Below are 26,110 nucleotides of genomic sequence, written 5' to 3' on the forward strand. Positions count from 1 at the left end.
TAAAAAAAAAAAATTTGAAAATAATTGAATTTCTGCGCGAAGGATTTTCGTACTATTGAAGATAATTGAATTTTGCAGAGAATTTTATCAGAACTTTTGATAATAATTAAATTTTCAGGATGAATTTTATTATTTATAAAAATAATTGAAATTTTGCAGAGAATTTTATTAAAATTTTTGCTAATAATTGAATTTCTAGAATGGATTTTATTATTTATAAAGATAATTGAAATTTTGACAAGAATTTTATTAAAATTTTTGCAAATAATTAAATTTTAAAGAAGAATCCTATTATTTATAAAGATAATTGAAATTTTGAGGAGAATTAGAAAAAACAAATTTTGAAAATAATTGAATTTCTGCGAAGGATTTTCTTACTATTATGAAGATAATTGAATTTTGCAGAGAATTTTATCAGAACTTTTGAAAATAATTAAATTTCCAGAATGAATTTTATTTTTTATGAAGATAATTGAATTTTTGTCAAGAATTTTATTAAAATTTTTGCAAATAATTGAATTTCAGAGAAGAATTTTATTATTTATAAAAAAAGTTGAAATTTTCAACAGTTTTTTTAAAAAAATTTATAAAATTAAATTGAATTTTGCAGAAGAATATTGATATTTATAAAGATAATTCAAATTTTGACGAGAATTTAAAAAAAAAATTTTTGAAAATTATTGAATTTCTTGGATGAATTTTATTATTTATCAAGATAATTGAAATTTTGACAAGAATTTTATTAAAATTTTTTAGAATAATTGAATTTTGGTGAAGAATTTTATTATTTATAAAAATAATTGATATTTTTAAAGAGAATTTAAAAAAAAAATATTAAAAATACCTAATTAAAATTTTGCTAAGAATTTTATTAAAATTTGCCTATCCTACGGCATATAAAGACATTACAAAAAGAATTTTATTTTAATTTCTATTAAAGATAAAAAATTGGTTAATGATAATGTTTTCTACTTTCATAATATCCAAATAATAAAAAATAACAATTTCTTCATTGTCATGCAATTGTCAATAAAAAAAATTTTTTATTTGCAGGTAAATTTTAAACAATTTTTTTTACCACACTTTGACAATATATTAAAAGTTAAAATAAAAGAACCAATATTGTCAAAAAATTTTTTTATTTATATAAAAACTTTATTACAATAAATTTTACAATAAATATGGGAAAATCGAAATTTTTGCAGTGAAGCCTTTTTACAATATAATCAGTACTCGCATTTACCTATAGAAACAATTATTTTATAGAGAAAGGGGAAAAATGCAAAAAAAAACCCTTTCTAAGTACAATCGTCTCCTAAAAGAAACTGAGATAAAACTAAAATTTGAAAATAAATCGAAAATCGCTCGATGGTAAACACTATTGATAAAAATTATTCTATGTTTTAAACTCTGCATATATATGAACATATCTTTGTTCACCCAGAGACGAAATATTTTTTTTTTAATTAAGTAAACTTTTATTATTTGTCTCGGAGCCAACTAGACTTTTTATTTGTTTTAAATAAAAATTTGATTCGACATAAATAAAACATAAAATTTTTTTTAAACCTAATATGAAATTTATTTGAAACAAATAAAAAGTCTATCGTTGATTCTGAGTCAAATGTTCTCTGAGTGTTGGAAGTCACATTTACTTTTTAGACATTGTTTTCAATTTTTCGGTAATAATGAAACTCGGAATATTTACGTCGAGAATGAGGCTGCCAACAATATCTTGAAATTGAAGATCTATATCTTTACTTTCATTTGTGCCCAATACTTTATCAAGAAAATTCATTACTTTAACTGCTCTTAACAAATCATGCCTGTCATTTTCATTTTCGAAGATATCAAAGAAAGATTCGAAAAATTCTATTCTTTTGTATAATACAATCTCATTAGCTTTAGAGTTTAAATTTGTAAACGCATTTTGAATTTGATTTGATTTCATTAAAAGAGCGTTTAATTCATCTTTGTTGTCTGTATTTCTGGCCGAAATTGTTAAAAGATTTATATTTCGCCGATTCTTCACTTTAATAATATTTAATAACTGATTAATTTTTTGCGTTGAAAACAACTTATCATTGACGTTAGATAAGCAAAGTTTTGAGGAATTTAAAATATTTAGTGGTAATTCAAGAAGTTGGTTTTCCTGTATGCTAACGTTAGATCTAATAAATCTATAAAAATAATTTTCGACAGGACCAGGAATATATTTATCCGTAGAGAAGCAAGTTTGTGAATAAAAATTATTTATTAAATATTTTAAATAATCTTTTATATTAGATGATGTTAGGTCCCTTCTATTTGTAAATGATTCAAGTTCCTTCTTTATTTCGTCCGAATATTGTGTAATCGAAAACTCTTGATCTACAATCTTTCTTGGTAAATCCTTAAAAAGATATCCTATGCTTGGAAAAAGGTCCTTGAACTTGTTTCCAAAAATTCTTTCAATAACATTAAAATTTTGTGAAAATTGAGCAATGCTGCCCTGAACGATATGCAAACCATAGCTAAATACAAGAATTTTTAGAGATTTAGCATTTTGCAGCAATTGATAGAGATAAAATGCAATAGTGATGTCTTGTACTGGATCTTGAATATTCACCAATTTGGGGAAATCCCAAATTGGTAAATTCAAGTGTCGTCTCAAAGTCCATTTTGTGGGAATTTTAATTCCAATTAAATTACTGGAACGACTGAGATCCTCAAATCTCTCTTCTGTGGATTGATTGCCTTCCAGAAATTGAATTATATTACTTTGTGTATCTCCATATCCTTCTTCTGTGAAAATTACCACATCTTTATCTTTATCATTTTTTTCCATATATTCCATTGATTCAGAAAAGGCTTGTTTCAATTTTTCTAAATTGAAACTATTTTCACTGCAACTACCCAGATAACAAAATGCGCGTTGTGTGCTACTAATATCATCTGCACGCGTGCCGATTTATCCGCACTATGCGCGTTCACTGGACCACTCAGATGCGTCATCATATGCGATCCATAACTGTCGCATATTGTGATGGGCACATGCGTGACGGTATAATGCGAATAAATTATATTTATACTTCAGCCTTATTTGAATTAAATAAAAAGAAAAGATTATTGACATTAGTAATTTTTTTTAAATTAAAATGTTATTTATAAAAACGATTTTAATTTAATATTTCAGTACAATTTTGGAATTGAAATTGTTAAAAACTTCCAAATTCTTTTTTTGAGGTTATATCTAATACAACAAAAATATATATGTACTTTAAACAAATTAAATTTAACTTTCTTATTTTGCTGCAGTACTAAAAATTAAATCCACAATAATTCCTCACAATAATATCGCAATAAAAAACAATAAAAAATGAAATCACAATAAAAACTTATTTTGATAACACACCACAAACAATGCTGTCGCCATTATAAAATGTGTGATTGCCGATACGGGTGGTTGCGCATCATTAATTGCGTGCGTATTAAGTGCAGTTCACTGCACACGCATTCACAGCATTCGCACTGTGGATGGTAAAATGCGTATGGATTGACTCTTCTAGCAAGTCGCACTTGTGAACGGAACATGCTTATCATTTTGTATCACAGGCGCTTACGAAATGCAGTTCACAACACTCGCATTATTACCAGCGTCACAGACGATAGTAAGATGCGTATATGAACCGACTCATCTGGTAAGTCGCAGTTAGTGCAAGAAACATGCGTTTAAATGCGACGCACGATTGTTATCTGGGTATTTTCTTCGCTGTTCACCAGTGAAATCAATACACAAATGATTGCTATTCTGATCATGATTTTTCCGGAAAAAGAGGATTATGGTTCGAACTTTTGCCGTATATGACGTATTAAGCCCTTTAAAAATAAAAATTATTATTTGAGATTGAAATTAAACAATATAAGTACCTACAAATAAATATTTAATAAATTTTCAGGAAATTATCGCCGCTATGGGAGTTAAATCTTAAATAATTATTGTTTTACTCTTTGGTAGTAAATATACTTACTTGATAAAGTTTATTCGACTCCTTTGATGAAGAGGAACAATAAGTAGGCAGGTATTTCTTTTGCACAAAAATTTTTATTTTTCTCAGTGGTATTTATAGTCTGTAAAGTAGAATACGTGGCATTTGAAAATATTTCACAACGTCAAATATTTCTACGATAATACATTTTATGTTCTGTTATCCAATTGAAATGATACAGGTGCATATATGTACATTTAGTAGAGGTTGTTGAAGGACACATTTTATTTATAGTTCGTGCTACAGAAAATGAAATTTTTTAAAAAAATATTTATAAAATATTTGCATTAGAAACATTTTTTATTTAATAGTTTTTATAATTATTTAGTACAAAAAAGTTTTGTATAATTTTATAAACACCTTTCATATGTGTACTCTTCAACAATCCACACATTCATATTCTATTAAAATTATCGGTTATTTTCATGAAAAAAGTATAAAAATATTTAAATAAATACAAGGCAGGGAAAATAAATTTTTCAGTTCATTGAGATTAAACAATATATTAAAATTTTAATTAAAAAATGTCAAAAATTTTTTTTATTTATATATATAAAATATTTTTTTACAATTTTACAACTAATGTCAAAATAGAAATTTTTGCAGTGAAGCCTTATTTTACAATATAAGGTGATAACTGAGTAAAAATTTCTGAACTTGGTCACCTAAAACAAACTTTTTAAATTTGCATTATGTCTATACATAATTTCTTACAAACTTATTTTAATTAATTAAAAAATAATTTAATAATTGAAATATTTCGACGAATTTAAAAAAAAAATTTTACGAAAAATTACAGTTTTCGAGGAATTTGATTAAAATTTGATTAAAAATAATTAAAATTTTGCAATGAGATTTATTATTTACGAAAATAATTGAATTCCTGTTAAACTTTTATTATTTATAAAAATAATTAAATGTTTTGCGTAGAATTTTATAATTTTCTTTTACATAATTGAATTCTTTTCGAAAATTTTATTAAGTAGATATTGAAAATCACTGAATTAAGAAAATAACTTTTTTGATAAATAATTGAAATTTTGACAAGAGTTTTATTGAAATTTTCGAAAATATTGGATTTTTGAAGAAGAATTTTATTATTTATAAAGATAATAGAAATTTTGACGATAATTTTTAAAATTATCGTTCTTTTTACACAAAAAAAATGACTTTTACGGCATTTTAAAATATTTTGCAATGTCAAATATTCTTCTCTATAAAATTTGTTTATATTTCTAACCTAAGTAAACCCTGCAAACTCTAAAATAAAAAAAAAAATAAAAAAAACAGTATTTCTTATTTTTTTTAACGAATTTTCCAAAAATCGATAAATTTCAAGTAAATTATTCTTTCCTCGCCTCGGAAGCAATTTTTTCTTTTGATAATTATTTATTTTATAATGTCACTCAAAAGGCATTTAAAAAAAAAAAAAATTACTGCTTTCCCCGGCTTGCATCCTCTTGAAATTTTTTTTAAATTGGCTTCTGACATTAAAATAAATAATTGTCCAAATAATAATCCAAAGAAAAAAATTACTTCCAAGACAAAGATTATTATCAATTTACTCGAAATTCGGGTTTTTTGAAAAATCCGTGAAAAAAATATGTACTACTGTTTCCCCTTCTTTTTAGGGTTCCGTACCCGGTTGGAACCCTATTGGAACGGTTACAAAAATGACCATGTACCCCCCCCCCCCTAGAACTCACAGTTTTACACCTAGAGAGCTAAAAATTGGTACACGTATGTATTTTCACGCGTAGATTACAGGAAAAATATAGCGGAAGTGATTAGAATTGATCTTCATGATGTTTTCATCGAAAAACTAAAATCTCTTTTTGCAAGCTCGAAAATTCTTTAACCCTTGCTGGTTCTCTCAATTCTTAATCTAGTGGACTGTCGCTATACATTTTTATTTATTTTTTCGTGTAGATTTCAAAAAACATACAGAAAAAATTATTGGAATTCATCTTCATATTTTTTTTTGCGAAAAACTAAAATTTTTTTTCGTTTTAGAAAAAAAAGTGTGTACCCTCCCCTTGGTTTTCACAATTCTTGGCCTATTGGACTGCAGTTTTGCTTATTTTATGTATTTTCGTCAGTAGATTTCAGGAAAAATATAGCGAACCTGATTGGATTTGATCTTCATATTTTTTTCATCGAAAAACTTAAAGTTTTTAAAAATTTCGTCAAAAAAGCGTTTATTTCACCCTAGCACTCACAGTTTTTTACCTAAAGAGCTGAAAATTGGTACACTTTTGTATTTTCACGTGTAGATTACAGGTAAAATATAGTGGAAATGATTAGAATTGATCTTCATTGCGTTTTGAGCGAAAACCTAAATTTTTTTTTTCAATTTTTGATAATAATTATACCTATGCTAGTTCTCTCAATTCTTAGTCTAGTGGACTGGCGTTATACATTTTTATTTATTTTTTCGTGTAGATTTCAACAAACATACAGAGAAAATTGTTGGAGTTCATCTTCATATTTTTTTTTCGAAAAACTAAAATTTTTTTTCGTTTTAGAAAAAAAAGTGTGTACTCCCCCTTTGGTTTTCACAATTCTTTGCCTATTGGACTGCATTTTTTTTTATTTTATATATTTTCATTTGCATATTTTAGGAAAAATATAGCAAACATGATCGGATTTGATTTTCAAATTTTTTTTAGCGAAAAACTCAAATTTTTAAAAATAATTTTCAAATAAGCGTGTATTTTACCCTAGCGCTCACCTTTTTTTACATAGAGAGATGAAAATTGGTACACTTATGTGTTTTCACATGTAGATTTTAGAAAAAATAAGAAATATTAGAATTAATCTTTATTGTGATTTTTGCGAAAACATATATTCTTTTTTTTATAATTTGTTCCTAATAATTATACCTATGCTAATTCTCATAAATTTTTAATTGAGTGGATATTGGCATTGGGCATTTATATTTATTTTTACGTGTAAATTTCATAAAAAATATTGTTATGAAAAAATTGTATTTTCGAGATTTCAATTTTTTTACGCCAACTTCAAGTTGAACTAAGAAAAATATTTGAAAAAGTGTCATATAACCATTGATTTCATATAATCAATAATTGATACATTCTTGATAATCAACAATCGCAAATTAATAAACATCTCTTCAAGAAAATAAAATAATATAGAATAAAACTATATTAAAAAAGTTTGTGATAAAACTTTGGAAAGAAGATACGCTTAATAGTATGTAATATTACATTTTAATCAATTGCTTGAAACATGTTTTACTAAATTATATTATTTTACTGTTGAAATGTATTAATGTTTTTTAAAACAATTTTTTATTAAAAATTATCTTTACTATAAACTTTTTATTATTATTTCTGGCAATATAAATTTTTTTTTATTAAAAATTATAAAAACATTTATTTAATCAAAATTTAACCAAAAATATTATTACCCCAGTAGCACGTAATATTACAGCGATATTGGGAACATTGCCTTAACATTACCAATATTGCCTCAATGTTGTGGCATATTGCTGGAATGTTCCCAATATTACGTGCTACTTGGGTATGTGTTGGAATTTATTTTTTCTTTAAAAAATTTTTTATTCTAAATTATCTTTACATAAACTTTTAATTATTATTTCTGTCAATATAAATTTCTTTTTATTGAAAATTGAAAAAATATTTATTTAATTAAAATTTTTACAAAAAGTAATATTTTCTGTTGAAATCTATTAATGTTTTTTAAAATCAAATTTTCATTCAAAAATATCTTTACTATAAACTTTTTATTATTATTTCTGGCAATATAAATTTTTTTTATTGAAAATTAAAAAAAAAATTATTTAATCAAAATTTAACCAAAAATATTATTTTGTGTTGGAATTTATTGTTTCATTAAAAAAAAATTTTATTCTAAATTATTATAAATTATCTTTACATAAACTTTTTATTATTATTTCTGTCAATACAAATTTCTTTTTATTGAAAATTAATAAAATATTTATTCAATTAAAATTTTTACAAAAAGTAATATTTCCTGTTGAAATTTATTTTTTTTTTTTAATTAAATTTTTATTAAAAAATATCTTTAATAAAAAATTTTTATTATTATTTCTGTAAATATAAATTTTTTTATTGAAAATTAAAAAAACATTTATTTAATCAAAATTTAACCAAAAATATTATTTTGTGTTGGAATTTATTGTTTCTTTAAAATAAATCTTTATTCTAAATTATTCAAAATTATCTTTACATAAACTTTTTATTATTATTATTTCTGTCAATATGTACAAATTTCTTTTTATTGAAAATTAAATTAATATTTATTCAATTAAAATTTTCATAAAAAGTAATATTTCCTGTTGAAATGTATTAATGCTTTTTAAAATCAAATTTATAAAATTAAATTATAATTTATTTTATTATTTATATTATATTTATTTATATTATTTATTTATTTAATTTCAATAACAGAAAATTTATTTGATTTAGTTTTATATTTAGTAATCATTATTAATTCACTATTTTTTAAAAATAATCTTTTAAAAAAATATTTAAAAATTAAATTTGTTCTTTTATTAATACAATCATTAAATATGATTTTGTTTATATTTTTAAAACAGAGTAACTTCAAATTGAATTGGAATTGATATATATTTATTTTTATAAGAAAGAAAATTAGAAGTTTTTATGGAGGGTACGGAACCCTAGGTTTTAGTACGAGTTCTACTCGCACTTGTCCGGTTTTTTTATTTTAAGGTTTGGAGGGTTTACTATTGTGTTAAAAATAAAAAAACTTTATTAAAAAAAATTTGTATCCTAAATTTTTCCAGAAAAAAATTTTTTTTAAAAATTTTTTCGTTCAATCATCAACGTTGGTAACTTTAGTGTCATAAAATTTTTTAGTACGGAAAACTTTTGCTGTCTATCTCACTTTTTTAATACTCCCGCTATCATTCTTGAATTTTCTTCAAGTTCAATAAGTTTCAATATATATATATATACAAAAGAGATAGATACTAAAAATCTAAAAAAATAATTGAATTATTTCAAAAAAAAATTTAATTAAATTTGTATTTAAAAAAAATTGATTTCTTACGAACAATTTTATTAAAATATTTGAAAATAATTGAATTCCCGCGATGATTTTTATTATTTATGAAAATAATTGTATAGTTGCTAAGAATTTTATAAACATTGTTTTAAATTGTTAATTTTTTCGAAAGATAATAAATATTATGAAAATTTTATTTTAAAATAATTGAATTCTTCTGGAAAACTTTATTTGTGAAAATAATTGAATTTTTCGATTAATTAATTTAAAATAGTATTAAAAATAATTGATATTCTTTCATGAGGTTTATTATTTATGAAAATAATTGAATTCTTCCTGAGAATTTGATTAAAAAAAATTTTTTTTTAAAATTGAATTTCTATGAAAAATGTTATTATTATAGTGAAAGTAATTGAATTATTGTGAAGAATTGTATAAAAATTTTGTTAAATAATAATTGATTTTTTCGAATTTTTTTAAAATGCTTATTCTGAATTAATTCAACTCATGTGGAAATTTTATTATTTATGAAAATAATTGAATTTTGAATTATTTTATCAATTTTTTTTCTAGTTGAATTCTTTTGCAAAATTTTATGAAAATACTAGATATTAAAAGTAATTGAATTTCGAATATTTTTTGAAAATAATTAAATTTCGAATATTTTTTGAAAATAATTGAATTTGGAATATTTTCGGAAAATAATTGAATCGTTTTAAAGAATTTGATTATAATTTTTGAGAATTGTTTTTTGATTTCTATTAGTGAATTTAAAATAGTGGAAATTCTAAAAATAACAGAAATATTAGCTTTTAGTGGCTGAAATCTAAAAAAGGTACCCAAATAGATGAGTGCGATGGCTATTAAGTTAGAATTTCACAATTTATTTAATCATGACCAACATCATTTTCGCATTATTAAGAGGACAAAAATACATGTTTTAATTTTCATGAAAATATCGTTAACGAGGAGGAAGAAAAAACCTTATTAAGAACTACATCCAAATTATATTTTAATTAATCACGATGACGTGACATAAGTAAAAAATTTATGATTATTAAATGACTGGGAAAACTGCATGAATTATTTGCTATCTTGATAAGATAATGATTGCATATTATATAGAGATTGAATTAAATAAGATGAGTAAGTTCGTTATAAGTTCAGTTCAAAAGTATAGTTGCATAGTTAGTTTATTGCATAAAGCGTATCAATATTGAAAATGGTTTCACTCAATAATTTATATCTCTACACATTCTTTATGTGCTTAATTTATTTCAATTGTGAAGCATATCGAATATTAGTAATTTCTCCTTTTAATTCAAAAAGTCATAATAACATGTTAGAAAGTGTTGCCAAAGCCCTAGCATTAAAGGGTCACAAAGTTGATGTTATTTCACATTTCGAATTAAAGAATCCACCGAAAAATTATTCAACAATTCTCAATTTGGATGGTACAATGCCAAAATTCGTAAATTCCTGGACAATGGAAATGGTGGATATTTTTCAGAATATTGATCTCATTCCTACAATGATACGTGATTTTGGAAATAATTATTGTGATCTAATGGCTAATGAGAAGATGCAAAAGATTATCAAAAATCCACCAAAGGATCCTCCTTATGATTTGGTTATAACAGAGGTTTGGAAATACTAATTTTTCAGTCGTTTAGAAAACTATGTGGTTTTATAATTTTATAATTTAATTTTTATATTTTTAATTTAATATTTTTTATAGGCATTGGCGACTAATTGTTATTTTGGTTTCGGACACTTGTTGAAAGTTCCAGTTGTCGCTGTATCTGGTCTAATACAAATGTTGTGGTTTGATGAAATACTTGGCAACCCAATGTCAAGTGCTTATGCAGTGAATATGGAGATGAAAGCTGAACGAATTACAAATTTCTGGGATCGTGTGAAAAATCATTTTTGGGCTCACTACAATAATTATCAGTTCTTTAAGTACACGGAAAAAAATCAAACCGAAGTGATGAGGAAATATTTAAGTCCCGACATGCCAAATATTAGGGAAATTGAAAAAAAGACATCTTTGATTTTAGTTAATGCCTATCAGAGTTTTTTTGGCATAAGACCATTGGCACCAGCTGTGGTTCAAATTGCAGGACTTCAGATTGAACTCAGTGATGCAAAATTAACACCTGTGAGTTTCTTGGAATTTTTTTACAACCTAACTAAATTAAAGTTTAACTAAAGTTTAAGTAAAGTTTAATGAAAATTGAACTAAAGTTGACCTACAGTTGAACAAAAGTTTAACTAAAGTCTAACTAAAGTTTAACTAAAGTCTAACTAAAGTCTAACTAAAGTTTACCTAAAGTTTACCTAAAGTTTAAATAAATTTTTTCGTGAATAGGAATTGAAGATATGGTTGGACGAAAGTATGGACGGTGTAGTTTTCTTCACTCTGGGCTCAATGGTTATTATCGAAGACTTTTCAAAAGAGGTTCTATTAGGGATCTACGCTTCTTTTGCGAAATTAGCGCCAATTCGTGTCCTGATGAAAGTTGTAAATAAGGATAAACTTCCTCCGGGTCTGCCGAAGAATGTCCTGACAATGTCCTGGATTCCTCAGATTCCAGTTTTACGTAAGACAATATCGCAGGTGCTTTTTTAAATTACAAAAATGAGAAATTAAATTTTATCTATTTGAATTTTGATCCTTTAGGGCACAAAAATACCAAATTATTCATGACTCATGGCGGCTTAAACAGTGTTCAAGAAGCCTTGTACTTTGGTGTACCAATGATTGGTTTTCCATTATTCGGTGATCAGCCATTGAACATTCGACTTTTAGCTGACAAAAATGTTGTCTACACAATGAGTTACAAAGAAATTTCCCAAAAATCGTTGGATAAAGCATTGCACGCAGTTATTTATGATCCAAAGTATCGGTACGTATTATTTGAATTCGGAAAATTTATAACAAAATAAGATTTACATATTTAAGAATAAAATATTAATATAGTTATTATGATCATAAATAAAATCTTAATGACATTTAATTTCTAGTCCATAGAAAAAAATATATTTTATAAAATAAAATAAAATTTGATTGTAAAATAATTAATTACAGGGAAGCTGCGAGGCGTGAAGCTCAATTGTTCCGAGATCGTCCAATGAGCGCGAAAGACACGACTGTATTTTGGGTAGAGTACATTATAAGAAATGGGGCAAATTCATTACGATCGCCAGCAATGGATATGCCTTGGTGGCAAGCGGAACTCGTCGATGTCTATGCATTTTTCTTTATTTCCCTTCTTTTAATAAGCTACACAACTTTTTTCATTTTTACAAAGTTTACTTGCCTAATTTGTAGTATTTTCAATTCCAATCCTCAAAATCACAAGAAAAGGGATTGATATCCATGTAAATAGATTTTTTTTAAACATTTAACAAGTTAAAATTTAATTTGTATATATAGAATAATTTTAGATTTAGAAATTTAATTATAAATTTTATTCACAACGAAACCATTATGATTACGATACTAGTTAAAAATAATAAATTATTCAACATTCCATAAAATAATGTCGTACATCTAAAAAATGGACTTTTTTTATCGAAATCTCAAAATTTTTTATTTAATGCAAAAAATTATACTTATTAGTATAGAATATCAACAGTAATAAAAAAAAAATTTTCTAATAAAAATATATAAAGATGTTTTTAATCAGTTATTACTGGGATTAGATCCTTATTAGCATTAGAAATAATTTTTATAAAATTTGAAAAATGATTTATTTCGTATGTACAAGATGATTATAAAACTATTTGCTATGATTAAAATTTGAAAAAAAATGAAATCTTGCTATTTGCGTGCGGCTTTCATTATCAGTGCAACTTTGTGTTTGAAATAAACTTTGTAAATATATGCATATATAGATATGTAAATTGTTTGAATAATGAAAAATGCAACTTAGCATGAATAATCGATTATTTATCATAAAAGTTTTTTATGATTACTAAATTGCTGAAATTTTTGTAAAAAATATTTTATCAATAGAGATAGAAAAAATTTATGAGATGAGTTTCATAAAATAAATTATTTATAATTTCATCACTTTTTGAAATAAACAAATAATTTTCAATATATTGAAATTATATTAAAAGTTTTTGATATATCAATATATAAAAAGGTCACTAAAAAATAAAAATCCAATCGACTTGGTTCATATATTGTTAAATTTCGGCCTGTTTAGTATGGGAATCCCCAGTGGGAATTTATAACTGTTAAGGCCGACTTTACAACTTAGGTAATAGAACAATTAAGCAGGGTTGTGAAATTTGCACTGACTGTTCCATGGCGAGAATACTGAGGTCACATCTACGCAACCCTGTTCTTTTTAACTGGGGTATAAACGCACCTTTAACCTGTTTTAGATGACCTAGCTTTTACGGAAGCGCCTATACGCCACTGTAACCGAATCCCGTATGTGTGCATAAAGTAAGGTACAAATACAAGAATTGCGTGCGAGGGACCCCCTTAGGCTAGCTGAAATTCCCTAGAATAGAATTAATTGCGAGCGAGCCTACCCCTTAGGCTAGCTGAAATTCGTTAAAATTAAACGACTGTGTGAAAAGGAGGTTATGTTTTCTTTCCTGAAACATTAATTAAAATTAATTTTTTTAAACATTTCTTTTTCACAAATTGAAAAAAAGAAATCTTGTGAGGTAATAAGTTAAATTTATTTGGAAAAAAAGTAAAATAATTTTGAAGTTAAATTGATAATGTGTCTACAATTATTCTGATCCATTTTACAAAAAGAAAATTAGTTGTGTTATTTATGGGAAATTTTAAACATGAAATATTTATATTTTTTTAATATATACATACAAATATGTAAGTTAAAACAAAATCGAATTTTAAAAAACAGACCATTGTAGAAACTATTTAATAAGAGTTGAAAAATTATTAATAAATTAATTAAACATAACTTTTTTACAGAGCTAACAATTATCAATTTAACCTCAAAATTATTTTACTTTTTTCCAAATAAATTTAACTTATTACCTCACAAGATTTCTTTTTTTCAATTTGTGAAAAAGAAATGTTTAAAAAAATTAATTTTAATTAATGTTTCAGGAAAGAAAACATAACCTCCTTTTCACACAGTCGTTTAATTTTAACGAATTTTAGCTAGCCTAAGGGGTAGGCTCGCTCGCAATTAATTCTATTCTAGGGAATTTCAGCTAGCCTAAGGGGGTCCCTCGCACGCAATTCTTGTATTTGTACCTTACTTTATGCACACATACGCGATTCGGTTACAGTGGCGTATAGGCGCTTCCGTAAGCTTTACTTATTGTTACCGTTCTTTTACCTAGAGTTCTCGTTAGGTCAACAGCGTCAACAGGAAATAGTAAAATTATTATTTAATAAAAAAGAAAAGGGTTTTTAATCACACAGTAAGTATATATTCAGATACTAATATAAATTTACATAAAGTAAAAAAAAAATTTTTATCTTAAATATACCAATATTAAGGGTAACGCCATCGACATGCACCCAGTCAGCGAACAAATATCCGCTATTAAAAACAATAAATATAATAGAACGAAACGTTATTAAAATATATTTTAAGAAATTAATATTGAAAAATGCAATGAAGCTTCTAAAATAGAAGCCATATTTAATTTGTTTATATTTTCGATAATATTTCACTTTGTGTGTAGATAACCTCAAAATATGAATAAATAGTATACTTAAAAGTAAAAAGAATAGAATTTTAAAAAAGTTTTTTTTGAAAAATTAAAAAAAAATTGTAAAACAGTTAAGAGATACTTTTTAAAATTTTTCGTAGTGTAATATAATACTGAGCTTAAATTTGACTGGTACCAAATAGCACAACAATTTTCACCAATAACGACATTTTGCTATTTGCCATATACAAGTTTGCTGCAGAGTTGCAGTGCAAACTTGCTGAAAAATGTGCTTTTACTTTTAAAATTGAACTTCGACATTTTTTTTTCATTGACTGATGCTTTTATCTACAATTACTGCACAAATTGTTTTTTAATTTATAGATGGCATTTTCAAAAAATGCGGACACGGTGTTTCGTTATGAAATCAACGGGTTTAATGGAGCAACTGTCGATTCTTTACAAGAGAAAACATATTCATCGCCTAAATTTACCACATCAGTGGAACCTAGGAGAGAATTTCATCTAAATTTTTCTATACAAAAATTTTCGGATGGCAGCTCTTCCCAAAACTGTCGTTATTGTAGTCGTCCTTCTAAAAAAATGATTAACATAAAGCTAATTTGCTCAAAAAATATTCCAAATCGAGAGGATTTAAAAGTTCAAGTTTCCATTAAAAATGATATTGAGAAAGTCACAAGAAGTTTCTTAATTTGTGGGACCGAAAATGAATTCAATTTTCAAAATATTATGGACGGTGAAACAATGTTAAAAATTGTTCAAGAAGGACGACTGGAAGTAATTGTTGAAATTTTTTTGAAAATTGATCAACAAGAAAGTTTTGAAACATCAAATTTAGAATTTCTAACTGACTGTAAAATTTACATTCAAGAGGAAATATTTGAAGCTCATAAAGTAAGTCAATTTTATATTTACAGAGATCACATTTCGTTTCTATTTTAATCTAATCACCTTTACCTAAAATCATGTCCTTAACTAACAAAATTTGTCACTTTTTTTGTAAATAAAAAAATGTTTACTTCGGTTGAAAAAGAATTTTTCCTTTTTTAAACGAAATTTTTACTTTTTTGAATCCTATAAAAATCTTTTACATTAGTTCTTTGAAATTTAAAAACTTTTTTTAATTTTTATGTGTATTTTATTCATTTAATTTTTTTGACAATATTTTCTGCAAAATTTATTAAATATAATTTTTTGCTTTTTTTCTTATTTTTTAACCGAAATAAATACAGAATTTGTTTGAAAATTGGACGAAGGAATCTTTTAAAATTTATTCTATTTAATTTCAATTCAAGAATTATATTATTTACTTATCTATTTCAAAGATTATAATTTTCAATTATGTTTCTAGGCTATTCTGGCAAAAAGATGTCCATATTTTTATAAAATTTTCAAGGACGACAACAAAATTGAGGAGTTAAGAATTCCTAAAAACATCAAACCGAATACGTTCAAAAAAATCCTTAAATACATTTATGAAGAAGAACCATTTAATTGTTCTGACCCTGCTGCAGAAGATATTTTCTTAGCGGCAAATTACCTAGAAATTGAACAACTTAAGGATGAATGCGAAAATTATTTCCGAAAAACGATATCAGTTGCCAATGTTTGCTCAGTTTTGCTACTATCCATCAAAGCATCGGCAAAGTTTTTGCAAAAACATTGTCAATATTTTATTATAAGAAATATTCAAAAAATAAATTTCGAAGGTCTTAAGGCAGAACCAGAAGTGGTAGTCCACATTTTAAAAGATATTTTCGAACAATTGGACATTGGACTCTTAACTATTGTTGACAATATAGATCTTTCCCTCAAAATGACTGCAAGAAAGGAGACACAAAATTATGAACCCTTTTTAAACAACAAACAGTTAAGCGATATTGAAATCCACGTCGGCGAGGAAACAATATACAATTGTCACAAAGTGGTGTTGGCGGTAAATAGTCCTGTATTCTATCACATGCTCATCAGTAAAATGGAAGAAGAACTCACAAATGTCATTAAAATAAAAGACATCAAGCCAGAAGTTTTTTATGAAATTCTAAGGTAATTTTTCGAACTATAATTCTTTAAAAGTACGATTATATTTCAAAACAATTTTAAAAAGTAATAAAATTAAATTCTTTCAAATATAAAATTTATTTCAATTGTCAAAACTTTTAATTGATTCAATTAATTAAATTATTTTCGAGAATTGAATAATTTTTGTTAAACAAATATTGGAAAACTTATTGTTATTTATTTTAGTTGAAATTTCAAATAATTATAAGGTAAAAATCCTTTTGAAATTTAATTATTTCTAACAATATTACAACTACAATTTTTCCAAAAGTCAATTATTTTTTAGAATTTTTGACTAAAAGTATTTAAAACTTTAATAATTTTTAAAGGAAAATAATATAATCTTCTAATAAACATTTGAATATTATTATACTTTTACGGCGATTAAAATTTAATGTTAACAAGAAGTTAAAAACCGTTCAAGATTGAATTATTTCTTAAAATTCCTGTTATAACGCTTCTAATGTACAATTATTCTTTTTTAAATTTTAACTGAAATTCTTTTTTGAAATCCTTATTAGAATTCAACAATTAAATTATTTAAATATAACATTTTTTGTAAAATTTAATTACTTTCCAAATTTTTAATTGCAATTCTTCCGAAAATACAATATTTTAAAATAATTTTTTAAAGTGAAAAAATAAAATTCTTTGAAAAATAAAATTTATTTTAATGAAATTTGAAAAAATTTCCAATTTTTCCAATTTGTTTAAAAAATTATTTTGTGGACTATTATTATTAATTAATAAATTATAATTTAATTATAATTAATTTATTAATATATATTATAATAAACAATAATTTTGTTTGTTTAGATACATTTATACCGGAAGTATAAATAATCTTGAGCAATTTGGAGTGGAAATTTTAGAAGCCGTCGATCGCTACAATTTAGAAACACTTCAAAAATTGGTGGAAGAATTTTTGGCAAAAAATTTGACAAATGAAAATGTCGTAGATCTCTCGATAAATGCCGATTTTTTCAACGCTTTCTTTCTTTTAAAACATTGCGCTAAATATATTGTGAAACAAATAATTACTTACCCGAAATTGAGAAAAGTCAAAAACGTTATAACTTTGAAAATGTTTGACTGTTTCAGTCAAAATATTTTCTACGAGTTTCTGGAGGTATTAAAAACAGAATGTAAAATCAATTTGCAAAATGTTTCGTAAATTTAAAGAAAGGACAATATTATTAATTAATGTTAATAATTAAATTATTAATTAATATTTAAAATATTTAATTAATATTATTATGTAATTAATATTAAGACAATATTAATTTAAAGAAAAGACAAAACTTGACTTCAATTTTGTGAATTAAACATGTAACTTTTTATATTTTTTGATAATAAAATAAACTATTCTTACTCGTATTTTATTATTTAATTTCTTTATTCATTTATTTAATTGTTCATCTACTGTTGTATATTTATACTATTTTTTTTACTTATTCGTAATTTTATTTATTTTTCTAATGTTCATAAATCAAATTCCTAAAAATTTTTGGCATCTTCGAAACAATTCTTTCCTTTAACTAAAATAAAATTTTCAAAACTTTTTGTTCTATTCTGCATTGTATCAGTTTTATTTCATCACAATATTTATAAACCTAATTACAAATACTATTTATCTTCTCACAGAATAAGATATTTATCACATTAACTACATTTTAAAAATTTTTAAATAAAAAAAAATAACTTAAATTTAATTTTAAATTATTGTTTTACAATTATCACTATCGATTATTGTAAAGAAATTATGAAAATAGAATTTCAACTTGAATAAATATTTAATATCAAAATTAAATTACGCTAAAGATGTCAATATTTGATCATCACATATAACCGAAGTACAAAAATTGTATTTATAACAAAAAATACAATGCTTCTAAAAAAATAAATAGATTTTTCAATTCGGTTCTAAATAGAATTCGATAAGTAAAATTTTACTCTAAAATTAATTAAATTATTTTAAAAAATTCATTTTTACATATTAAAATTATGAATTTAAAATCTACTTTGTAGATTAAGTGTTAATTGAAATTAAAAATATCGAGATTTTTACAATTTTTGAATCAAATTAAACTGTTTTTTTTTACAGTTTTATGGCAATTGATCGACAACGCTATCAAAAAATGAATCCACAGATTCTTGCAATTGAGTCATTGATAAAATGTTATAAATCGCTTGATTTATTGACAATGTCGGACCCAAAATTTGCATTCGAACTGCAAATTTAAGCGAGAGAAATTGCCATTTTAATTCCGTTCGCTGCTCTTGGTTCATTGCCTAAAATTAATTATTATTTTTATTATTACCTATTATCCTTTTATTATTATTTGTATTATTATTATTATATCCTTATTATTATTCTTATTATTTTTATTAGCATTATTATTAAAATTAGAATTTTTTAAATTTAAATTATAATTAATATTTTAATTGAACATAAATTATAAAAATTGTGATTTACTTGAAATTCTGCAGCTGTACATCCGAGAAATTGTTCTACGGCACTTCCCAAAAATCTACAACCAATTAGATATCCGGTATCGTCCTTTAGATTGAATTTCACATTCAAACTGATAAGATTGTAAGGTTTTCGACTTCCATTCCCAGAAGGACATTCTAAATTCATACATGATTCTTGATCTTTTTGAACGAATTTCTTACACAGAGCGCTGAAATTATAAAACAAAATATTTTTATCAATATTATTTATCAAATGAAATTAGTTTTTTTAAATTCATGATAAAAATTTAAAATATATTCGTTTTAATTTCTCGTAAATTAAAAAGTTTAGAAACATTGTTTAGGTATTTTTCCAAAAAATTTTAGAAAAAAAGTGAAAATTTGCAAATTTGTTTCATTTTCCTTTCTTGTGTAGGAAATAATTTGAACTTTGGAAATTTTTTACTTATTTTCATTTTCTATTTTAATTAAAATGTTTAACAAAAAAATTATCGTAATTAATAGACGATAAAATATTATTAAAAAGGAAGTAATTATTATTATAATTCAATTATAATTGTTATTATTACAAACAATTAAACTCACCACTTTGTAGACAGTAAGTTTTCATCCTTGCTGTCCAAATTCATTTCAGTAACTTGCGCATTGAGAACAACAAAAAACTGAATTCTCTCGTTACTTTCTGTTGCAGGCGAATTTAACTTTTGTGTAATTTGTTGAACAGTCATGACTGAGTTTATGCACTTCACTAGAATGAAAATTTCACAGATTAGAAAGTAAATTTACAAAAGAATTTTTAAATCCATTTGTAAATTCGTAAATAGTAAAATAGCTAAAATAGTAAATAGTAAAAGTACAAAAATTCAACTTACAATTTGGTATCGAATACGGATCAGTGTGCGTGAACTCTGGCTTATTCGTGACAGCGAGTCTCAAATCATTCGTTTGCGGAATATTTGGATTTTCAGTTATCAAAGTCTTTTTAGCTGTAATGAAAAAAATATCGATTTTCAATTTTCGAAAAGCTAATAATTAAAATCAATTAATAGAAATACAGTCAATTCTCGATAAAAAAAACTCGAAGAGAGACCGAGAAAACTTTCAGTTATCGAAAATTCGTCTTTATCTAGAGTTGACTGTAATCACGAATTTTACGATCTTAGGAATTATAAATGATTTTTTTTGTTAGCTAAGAAGACACATTACGATTCTAATTTCTATTGCTGATTGGATTTTTGATTTAGTTTAATTAAAATTAACCCTAATAAATATATTTGAAAAATTTAAAATAATTTTAAAAAAATCAATTAAACTTTTTCAAAACAATTAATTCTATAAAATTGTTCTACTTGAAAGTACGAAAAATTCAGATTTTCAAAGATTTTAATTCGAAACCTTTTGAAAATCCAATTATTTCTATAAAATAAAAATGCATTCTATAATACTATTAATATTGAATTATTATTTAAAATTTTTAACTAAAATTTATATCGAAATCAATTTTTATTAGAGAATTCTGCGAGAATTCAATTATTTAAATACGAATAAAATGCAAATAAATAATTTATTAACTAATTGAATGTTTTTTAAAATTGAATTTTCATAAAGAATTTTATCAACAAATTTTTAAATAATTGAATTCTTTCGACAAATTTCAATAAAATTTTTAAGAATAATTACATTTTTCGAGGAATTCGATTAAAATTAAAAGAAAAGTCCTTACCTATAGACATACTTATCCGTTTCTTAAATTTATCAAATCCAACACGAATGTCAGCTAAAATTAAAACTGTTCTACGGGGTTCCCAAAGTTCAGACAATCGAATCCACTCGGAATCCCAAAGTTGCAATGCAACCGATTTATTTGTTGAATGATCTGTTACTTCAAAGGAACGACATTTGAATTTTCGTCCGTCTCGACTTATTATGTCCCGAACTTCGCCGATCTGAAAGAAAAAGGTTCTTTTTTACATACAATAAACGTTAATTATTTTTTCAACCATTTTAATTATTTATAAATGTTAAATAAATCGTTTTTGTTAATATTTTTTAATTATTTTTTTAAACAAATTTGGGACATTAAAGATTATTTAACGAAATATTTTAAATTTTAATAGTAAAATATCGATTCTCACGAAAGTGACAACGACGAGAAGATCAATAAATTGATCTTTCAATTCTTCGATGTGTTCCAAAGCGAATTTCAAAGATCTCAATGAATCGATTGATTTTGTTGGCAATTTTAATAACGGCTCGAAACGATCTCTATCATCGGAATCGTGATTTTGTATCAATGCTGTTCCCTCATTGACAGTAATATTTAACGAACTCGTTACGGTAGGAACAAACGCATCGTTTGGGTCATCAACTCTTCGATTTGACACTTTTCCGCTTATAACTTCGACTGAAAAAATGTTTATTAATTAATACGAAAAATTTACTTATTCACAAATAATCTCAATTATTCTTAGTATTTAGTATAGTTATCATTAATTATTCAATAGATTAAAAAATTGTTTAATTTCCTGTATAAAAAATTATTATTATTATTATCAAAATAATGAAAAAAATTGTTTTTAAGGAATTGAAATAAATATTGTCATAATTAGCAACTGTTTTTTAAAAAGAATAAAAATTAATTTTTATTTTTCAAATAATGTTATGGAGTTTTGAAAATTGAAATATACTTACCAATAGAACCGATGGGAAATTTATTAAATTGTGAATCGACATAATCTGATCTTCCCCAAACAGTCACGTTAATAAAGTCATCGGGCGAATCACGAAGAGTAAATGTCCAAACCGCACGTCTTACTTCATTGACTGAAAAAAATAAATTAAAAAATTAATGGTAGATTAATAGTAGTTATTGAAAATCATTGAATTGCAAAAATTTTTTTAAAATAATTTAATTTTACAAAGAAATTCTAGAAAGAATTTTATTAATTTTGAAAACAATTGGATTTTTGGCATGAATATTGTTGTTTACAAAAATAATTCAATTTTGCAAAGATTTTATTAAAATTCCTCAAAATAATTGGATTTTCAGTAATAATTTTGTTATTTATCTTTATTCTTTAATAATTGAATTCTTTCGAAGAATTATTTATGCGTAAATAATTGAATTCTTCCAAAGAATTTAAACAAAAACATTTTTTTAAATAATTGACTTTTTCAAGTAATTGAAATTAAATTTATAAGATTAATTATATTACTTATAAAAATAATTGAATAGTTTCTAAGAAAAATATTATTAGTGAATGTAATTTGTTGTTAAATATCATTAAAAAAGTGCTTAAAGTTATTCCAGTTATTCGATTAAAAAACGAAACATTTTTTAGGTTATGCAACAAAAATTGTTTTTTATATCTAATTTTTAAAGGTAATATTTTATACAATGAAAACTTTTAATGAGTCTAAGTATGAAAAATAAAGTAATTCACACTTTTACTTAAGCATTTTTCAATTTAAAAAAATAATTTTTTGTGAAATTTACTTACATTTGGAGCTGCTCGGTTCAAATACTCTCGGATTGGCACTGTTAATTATTATTCCAATAACGATAGAATTTTGCGTTCCTGGTTGTAGAGCACTCAACTTTTGTGTCCAAACCGAGGACATAATTAAATAATTATATAATATTCTTTTTTTCTTGATGACACAAAACGTTCAATAATCAGAGATTGTTGCGAAGTAAAAGGCGCGAAAAATATTTCACTTTCACGCAGGGTGCAGTCACTAATATTGAAACCTACAAAGTATAAGGGTGCGATCACACCGGACGGATATTAACGAATGCATTTGCATGCTATTGTAGAAACACCTTTACAACCAACTGAGTGTCAAGGTCGCGATTTTGACATTTTTCGCCTTTCGGTAAATTATTTTTCAAAGGTGTAAAATTTCTTTCATTATTATCAACAATTATCAAAGAGTTGAAAGAAGGACATCTTGTTGTTTAATTGCATTTTATAGCGCTGCAGTAGACGCGCCAAGGTATTATATATATATTTCATTACTTATGTTATTTAGGTTATAAATAGGAAATATTTTTTTCAAGTCTAACCTCTAAAGTTTGCCTTTATTCTAAATAGGGTTGTGAGTGATGAAACGTTTCATTGAAACAATGAAACTTTCATTTGAAAGTTTCAATGTTTCATAAGCGAAAGTTTCATTAATTTCATAAAACATTGAAGAACCAATAATTAAGCTTTATTTGCACATGCGCAGTTGTCAGTTCAGGTTAGATAATCTCTAGAAATTTTAGGTTAGCTCGAAACAATTTAATGAAAATTTTTTGTTTACATCCGAAAACACGAGAGTAGTTATGTTAATATTAACTAAAAATTACCTAAAATATTACCTCTAACGAGTGACTTAAAATTAAATTATTAATATATTTTTTAATTATTTATTTTATTTATAAAAATTAAAGAAAGATATTAAAGTAAATAATAATACTTCATGTTTTTGTCGATAATAATATGCGTTAATTATTATACTTTCTTGCATTGAATTTGAAATTTCCCGCTTAAAACTTGAAACTTTGAAATGTTTCATGAAGCATTGAAACTTTCATGAAACATTTCATTTTCCAAAGTTTCATGAAACTTTACAACCCTAATTCTAAATTTCTAACAGTATTTATTTATTAAAATCTGTAAAATGTAAACTATTCACATCACAGAGCGTAAAGGATTTTAAAATCTAATATTTTCATTTAAAAGAAAACAATCAGTAAATAATTAGTCACAGAAGTGAAAAAGTAAAAAAAGTAGTTTTAAAAATATTTATTGAAAACTTTTATTAAATTTATAGATGTCAGAACCAGATGTGGAGTGTTTGTCACCGAAAATTCAAAATGATAATGATTATCGGAAAATTTATTCGAATTTGAAATATTTAAGCGACTTTAAAATTACTAATCGAGGAAAAACATTTTCTGTTCATAAGGTTAGTCGTGAATATAATTCTAATCAATTTTTAGGTGTTTTGGCTGCCTGCTATGCAACAAGCCATGTAACCAACAAAAAAAATCAATTTTTATTGATTTTGTCAAAGTTAATGTGAGTTATTTTTATAGGTTATTTTAGCGAAAGAATGGCCTTATTTTCATGAGTTATTTCAAAAGGAAAGAGAAATTAAGAAACTCAATAACCATGATTTGGATATAGATCCGGAAGCATTTAATATCATCCTTCATTACATGTACTCCAATGAATATCCAAATCGAGGTCGATACGATGTTATTCTTGCTGCAGCGGATATTTTACAAATGGAAAATTTAAAAAATCACTGTGAAAGAAAATTGGAAAAAGATCTATCTCAAAAAACTGTTTGTCAGCTTTTGACACTTGCTGTAGAAAGTTCTGCAAAGCTTCTATTCAATGCTTGCATGACTTTTATTTTAAAAAACATTCATTCAATTGATTTTCAAAGTCTAAAATCTAAGCCACTCGTTGTATTAAGTATGTTAGAAGAATTTTTCAAAGGAGAATGGATGACGGATTCTTTTCAAATTACTGAATCTATTAATCTTTCATTTGAAAAAAAGATTGAAACGAATTCGAATTATTTTCAAAGAATTGATTCATTTTTAAATAATGAAAAATATAGTGACGTAACTTTTTATGTCGGAGAAAAAACTTTTCGAGGCCATAAAATGATTTTATCAGCAAAAAGTCCTGTTTTTGATAGAATGCTTTCGAGTGAAATGAAAGAAGCTCCCACGAATGTTGTAGTGATTGAGGACATGGAACCAGAGGTTTTTTACGAAATTCTAAGGTATTACTCTTTTTTTTATATACTAAAGTAAAAACAGGGTGGTCATAAGTTTCAGTTTATCAATTTCCCTGACAATTTACTGACATTAAAATCACTTTTCCTGACAAAATTCTTTTTTAAGAAAAATATAAAAGTTTACAGAAAATGAGTAAACGTTATGAATTTTAACAATTTCTAAAAATTACAATCATAACACATTCTAAATACGATTATAATAGTTTCAAAAAAAATTTCTTTTAAATAAGTCGAAAAATGTCTCAATTTTTTTAATTTTCCTGACTTTACTTCAGGGTTGCCACAAAATTCCAGATCCAAAAATAAAATTGTTTTGATAAATTTTTTTCTAATTACGACAAAAAATATTAATATTCCCCAAATAAATTATAAATAACACAAGTTATTAATATTTTTAATTTTTATAAATAATAAAAATTTAAGTTAAAGTCATTTTCTATTTCATATAGGTACCTTTATACAGGAGAAGCGAATGTTGAACAATATGCTTTTGAGATTCTAAAAGCTGCCGATTTTTACAATATAGAGGATTTGAAAACGTTTACTGAAAATTATTTGGCGAAAAATTTAACTGACGTGAATGTGGTCAATGTTGTTAAAATTGCCCAAACATACAATGCATCATCTCTTTTCAAAGATTGCACTAACTATGTTGTTAAGTTAATGATTTCTAATCTGAAAATAAAGAAAAAAAATTCAATTTCTTTGAAACTCTTCGCTGATTTTCAAAATAATATTTTCTACGAATTTTTGAAAGTTTTGACCAATTCTTGTAAAATTGAGTATTTATCTGAATTTTGTTATCCTATTCCACGTTCGGTTCGTGGAATACAAGTTGAACACGTACATTTTAAACCAATTACAAAAAGAAGGTGTCTTAGAGGAAGGAGATGCAATTAATTCGTTAATGCATATTAACCTTATTAAAAATAAATAAAATATATATAATATATATTAGTTGTAATAAAAATATTAAATAAAACTATTGATAAATAAAATGCGTTTTCTAGTCGTAAATGCCCCTTGCAGATTGTGAA

At 24.5% G+C, this 26,110-nt stretch overlaps 3 protein-coding genes and 1 long non-coding RNA gene across 4 annotated transcripts; 2 read left to right on the plus strand and 2 right to left on the minus strand.

Moving 5' to 3' along the window:
* Positions 1-3,746: 3,746 nt before the first annotated feature.
* Positions 3,747-4,405, minus strand: LOC122502273. Its single transcript, XR_006301625.1, has 2 exons — positions 4,011-4,405; positions 3,747-3,858 (listed from the first exon to the last, which is right to left on the minus strand). It is a non-coding gene; the product is annotated as an uncharacterized LOC122502273 (long non-coding RNA).
* Positions 4,406-10,197: 5,792 nt separating this feature from the next.
* On the plus strand, positions 10,198-12,680 carry LOC122502263 (UDP-glucosyltransferase 2-like). The gene is made up of 5 exons (XM_043612214.1): positions 10,198-10,704; positions 10,801-11,223; positions 11,434-11,665; positions 11,746-11,971; positions 12,154-12,680. Exons 1-5 carry the CDS (start codon positions 10,285-10,287, stop codon positions 12,437-12,439), a joined length of 1,587 nt encoding a protein of 528 aa, XP_043468149.1. The 5' UTR covers positions 10,198-10,284; the 3' UTR covers positions 12,440-12,680.
* A 1,429-nt stretch (positions 12,681-14,109) lies between these two features.
* LOC122502276 lies at positions 14,110-26,065 on the plus strand. Its single transcript, XM_043612232.1, has 7 exons — positions 14,110-14,483; positions 15,102-15,632; positions 16,090-16,784; positions 17,616-17,964; positions 24,093-24,227; positions 24,358-25,058; positions 25,523-26,065. The coding sequence occupies exons 2-7, from the start codon at positions 15,102-15,104 to the stop codon at positions 25,971-25,973; spliced, it is 2,862 nt and encodes a 953-aa protein (XP_043468167.1). The 5' UTR covers positions 14,110-14,483; the 3' UTR covers positions 25,974-26,065.
* Positions 18,691-22,968, minus strand: LOC122502264 (protein hold'em-like). Its single transcript, XM_043612215.1, has 8 exons — positions 22,775-22,968; positions 21,966-22,097; positions 21,410-21,678; positions 20,998-21,220; positions 20,147-20,260; positions 19,860-20,022; positions 19,276-19,483; positions 18,691-19,091 (listed from the first exon to the last, which is right to left on the minus strand). The coding sequence occupies exons 1-8, from the start codon at positions 22,893-22,895 to the stop codon at positions 18,906-18,908; spliced, it is 1,416 nt and encodes a 471-aa protein (XP_043468150.1). The 5' UTR covers positions 22,896-22,968; the 3' UTR covers positions 18,691-18,905.
* Positions 26,066-26,110: the final 45 nt, after the last annotated feature.

This window comes from Leptopilina heterotoma, unplaced genomic scaffold (genome assembly GCF_015476425.1).
Source record: "Leptopilina heterotoma isolate Lh14 unplaced genomic scaffold, ASM1547642v1 Lhet_224, whole genome shotgun sequence".
NCBI classification, from domain to species: Eukaryota; Metazoa; Arthropoda; class Insecta; order Hymenoptera; family Figitidae; genus Leptopilina; species Leptopilina heterotoma.

Coding starts and splice junctions, on each gene's coding strand:
- LOC122502276 (XM_043612232.1), top strand. CDS start 15,102: ATGGCATTTTCAAAAAATGCGGACACGGTGTTTCGTTATGAAATCAAC. Junction 16,785..17,615: donor GTTTTTTATGAAATTCTAAG/GTAATTTTTCGA, acceptor TTGTTTGTTTAG/ATACATTTATACCGGAAGTA. Junction 17,965..24,092: donor GTAAAATCAATTTGCAAAAT/GTTTCGTAAATT, acceptor TTAAATTTATAG/ATGTCAGAACCAGATGTGGA.
- LOC122502263 (XM_043612214.1), top strand. CDS start 10,285: ATGGTTTCACTCAATAATTTATATCTCTACACATTCTTTATGTGCTTA. Junction 10,705..10,800: donor ATGATTTGGTTATAACAGAG/GTTTGGAAATAC, acceptor TATTTTTTATAG/GCATTGGCGACTAATTGTTA. Junction 11,972..12,153: donor ATTTATGATCCAAAGTATCG/GTACGTATTATT, acceptor AATTAATTACAG/GGAAGCTGCGAGGCGTGAAG.
- LOC122502264 (XM_043612215.1), bottom strand. CDS start 22,895: ATGTCCTCGGTTTGGACACAAAAGTTGAGTGCTCTACAACCAGGAACG. Junction 22,098..22,774: donor TGAACCGAGCAGCTCCAAAT/GTAAGTAAATTT, acceptor TATTTTTTTCAG/TCAATGAAGTAAGACGTGCG. Junction 19,484..19,859: donor AACTTACTGTCTACAAAGTG/GTGAGTTTAATT, acceptor TTATAATTTCAG/CGCTCTGTGTAAGAAATTCG.